Below are 3,355 nucleotides of genomic sequence, written 5' to 3'. Positions count from 1 at the left end.
GCGCATACTTGAGCCGGTCTCCCTTGGGGGAGGAGAGGACAATATCGACTCCCAAGCCGGTAAGCATCTTCAAGCCATCGAAGTGCATGCGCCAGTGACTCGAGTCAGGAGGATGCGATGGGTAATGGGTCTCCGCCTAGTCAACGAGGAAGTTGCCAATGCCTGGGACTTGATGGTCGTGTGGGGCTCGTAGAGGATGGTGTGGGCGGCCAGCTCGATGGCCCACTTGGCAACCTAGCTGGTGGCGTCCCAGCTGCCGATGATCTCTGAGAGGGGGGCATGCTCACCATGGTGATGGAGTGCTCCTAGAAGTACTACTTCAACTTCTTGGTGGCCAGGTAGACGCCGTAGCGCATCTTCTGGTAGTGGGGGTAGTTCTGCTGGGAGAGGGAGAGCACCTCACTTAGGTAGTACACATGCCAATGGACCGGATGCGCCTTTCCCTCCTCAGGGCGCTCCACCACCAGCACCATACTGACCACGCGAGTGGTGGCCGCAATGTACATCAGCATGGGCTCCTTCTCAGCTGGTGCGGCCAGCACGGGTGAGGTGGAGAGCATACGCTTGAGGTCACGGGAAGCTTCGTCCACCTGGATAATCCAGTCGAACGCGGTGGTCTTCTTCATCAACTGGTACAAGGGCAGGGCCCTCTCCCCCGGCCGATTGACGAACCGGCTAAGAGAGGCCAGGTAGCCGGTGAAATTCTGGACATCGCGCAGCCGGTCCAGCTTGTGCATGCGCTCGATAGCCTTGATCTTCTCTAGGTTGGCCTCAATCCCATGCTCTCGGACAAGGAAGCCAAGGAGCTGGCCGGCTGGCATGCCAAACACGCACTTCTTTGGGTTGAGCTTGATCTGGTACTCGCACAGATTGGCAAATGTCTCTTTGAGGTCATCCAGGAGGGTGAGGTGCTACTTAGTCTTCACCATGATGTCGTCCACATACACGTGCACGTTCCGCGATCTGCAGTAGGAGGCATTTCTGCATCCAGCGCTGAAAGATGGCGTCAGCATTCTTTAGGCCAAAGGACATGGTGATGTAGTAGTAAGCACCAAAGGGGGTGATGAAGATGTCTTGAGCCGAGCGGACCGGTCCAGCTTTATCTGGTGGTAGCCGGAGTAGGCATCCAGAAAAGACAGCAGCTCGCGGCCCGCTGTGGAGTCAATCACTTGATCGATCCAGGGCAAAGCAAAAGGATCCTTAGGGTACGCCTTGTTCAGGCTGGTGTAGTCGATACACATGTGCCAAGATCCATTCTTCTTCAACACAAGGACTGGGTTGGCTAGCCACTTGGGGTGGAAAACTTCCATGATGAAGCCAACTGCGATCAGCCAGGCGATTTCTTCACCAATGGTTCTTCCCTTCTCCTCTGAGAAATGGCAGAACAGTTGCGTGACCGGCTTGGCATCCGGCCGCACATGGAGTTTGTGTTTGGCAAACTTCCTCGGAACACCCGGCATGTCTTTCGGAGACCATGCAAAGATGTCCCGATTCTCACGAAGGAAGTCGATGAGCTTGCCTTCCTATTTGCTTTCGAGGCAGGTGCCCACGACAACGCACTGTTCCGGGTTGGCCGGGTCGAGCAGGATCTGCTTGGTGTCCTTGGATGGCTGGAATGCCGCCTAGTTCGCCAACTGCTTGGGTGGAGCTGGCACGGCCGGCTACTCACTAGCCAGGGCCACAAAGCCGGTCGAGTTGGCGCTTCTCTTCAGCAATGACCAAGGACTCAGCCAGCCGGGAGCCGGCTGTGGCGCACTCCAAGGACTTCTTGTAATCATCGGCGATGGTGATGATGCCCTTGGGACCCGGCATCTTGAGATTCAGGTAAGCATAGTGGGGCACCACCATGAACTTGGCTAGCGCGGGCTGGCTCAAGAGCGTGTGGTAGGGGCTGCTCAAGTTGAACCTTGAACCAGATCGGCTTGCGGCGGAAATGGTCCATGGTGCCAAATAAAACGTCCAGCTGGATCTTGCCGATGTGGGAGCAGCAGTGCCCCAACGCGATGCCTTGGAACACCATCCGGCTGGGCTCCATTTGGTTCTCCTTGATGCACATCTTCAGCATGGTGTCGTGGTAGAGGATGTTAATGCTGCTACCGCCGTTGATCAGCACCCGTGAAAAGCCGCAGATGAGCCTCTTGGAGGCAATGGTCAGGTCGAGGACGAGGGTGTAGCCACCCGGCGTGGGCATCACAGCCGAGTGGTCCTCGTGACTCTAGGTGATGGGCCTCTCGGCCCAGTGCATGAACCGAGGAATGGGGGGACAGCGGCGTTCACCTCATGCCGGCGCTTGCGTAGGCTGTGCCTGTCGTCGCTCTCACTGGTGGAGACGATGTACACCGTGTTGTGGTGGGGGAAGTCATGGCGGACGCTGTCGGAGCTGGTGGTGGAGGCGGAAGACCCTCGCCCCACATCAGTCGCGCCATCTAGTTACACTGTCGGGTTGTGTGCGTAGACGGCTTTGCGTCAATGTGGTGCTTGCATGGCGCGTCGAGCATCTGCTCGAAGGTGAGCTTGGGCTACCACGCCCCCTTGCCGGTTCGCTAGCGCCGGTTGCCACCCTGGTCGGCTGGCTGCTCTTCCTCGACGGTCGCGACTTGCCGGTAGTTGTAGCAGGCATCCGGTTGCTCGCCCTTCCACTTGTTGTCGTTGTTCTATTGTCGCTTGTTGTTGTCTCCAGCCGGCCGAGGGTCAGCCGACTGGGCCTGAATCACCTTGCTGGCACATGGCGGAGTCGGTGGCGTACTTGTCCGCCTTGGCCATGAGCTCCGCCATGGTCGCCGGCTCGGAGCGCATGAGCTTGTGCTTCAGCAAGGTGCCATCTCCGCACCCCTCAGTGAAGTAATGGATCGCTTGCACCTTGTGGACCCCCTCGCAGGAGTTGCGCAGCTCCATCCTCCATGTGAGGTAGTTGCGGAGGGATTCGTCCGGCCTCTAGACGCACATGGAGAGCTGGCGTTGTCGGCCCGGGCGCTTGTACGTGCCGGTGAAGCTGCACACGAACGCATCCTCGAAGTCCAACCAGGTGTTGATGTTGTTGGATGGCAAGCTGTTCAGCCATGTCTTGGCCGAGCCAAGCAACATGAGGGCCACGTAGTGCACCGCCACGCACTTGTTCCTACCGGCAATACCGACGGTCGTGGTGTAGTCGGTCAGCCAATCCTCTGGCTTGGTGACCCCGTTGTACTTGGGGGTGTTGCGGGCCAGCGTAAAACCTTTGGGGAAAGGCTCACCACGGCTGCATGGTCCGAAGCAGGTCGGGCGAGGGAGTGCACCAGCCGCTCGATGCGGTGGCGGGCGTCGTGCTCGTATTGTGGCTCGCGGGGCCCCAACCGGCCAGTGATTGCAGGGCGCA

The 3,355-nt window shown here is 58.7% G+C and overlaps 1 protein-coding gene across 1 annotated transcript; it reads right to left on the bottom strand.

Moving 5' to 3' along the window:
• Nucleotides 1–314: 314 nt before the first annotated feature.
• LOC141022598 (uncharacterized) lies at nucleotides 315–737 on the bottom strand. Its single transcript, XM_073498862.1, has one exon. The coding sequence runs from the start codon at nucleotides 735–737 to the stop codon at nucleotides 315–317; it is 423 nt and encodes a 140-aa protein (XP_073354963.1).
• Between the last annotated feature and the right edge of the window lie 2,618 nt (nucleotides 738–3,355).

The sequence above is a fragment of the Aegilops tauschii genome, chromosome 5 (genome assembly GCF_002575655.3).
Source record: "Aegilops tauschii subsp. strangulata cultivar AL8/78 chromosome 5, Aet v6.0, whole genome shotgun sequence".
Taxonomy (NCBI): Eukaryota; Viridiplantae; Streptophyta; class Magnoliopsida; order Poales; family Poaceae; genus Aegilops; species Aegilops tauschii.
Note: the sequence above shows the minus strand (reverse complement) of the source record. Positions and strands in the feature narration are given on the sequence as shown.

What these genes read in the sequence shown, in the direction of transcription:
- LOC141022598 (XM_073498862.1), bottom strand. Translation starts at nt 737, where the DNA reads ATGCACAAGCTGGACCGGCTGCGCGATGTCCAGAATTTCACCGGCTAC.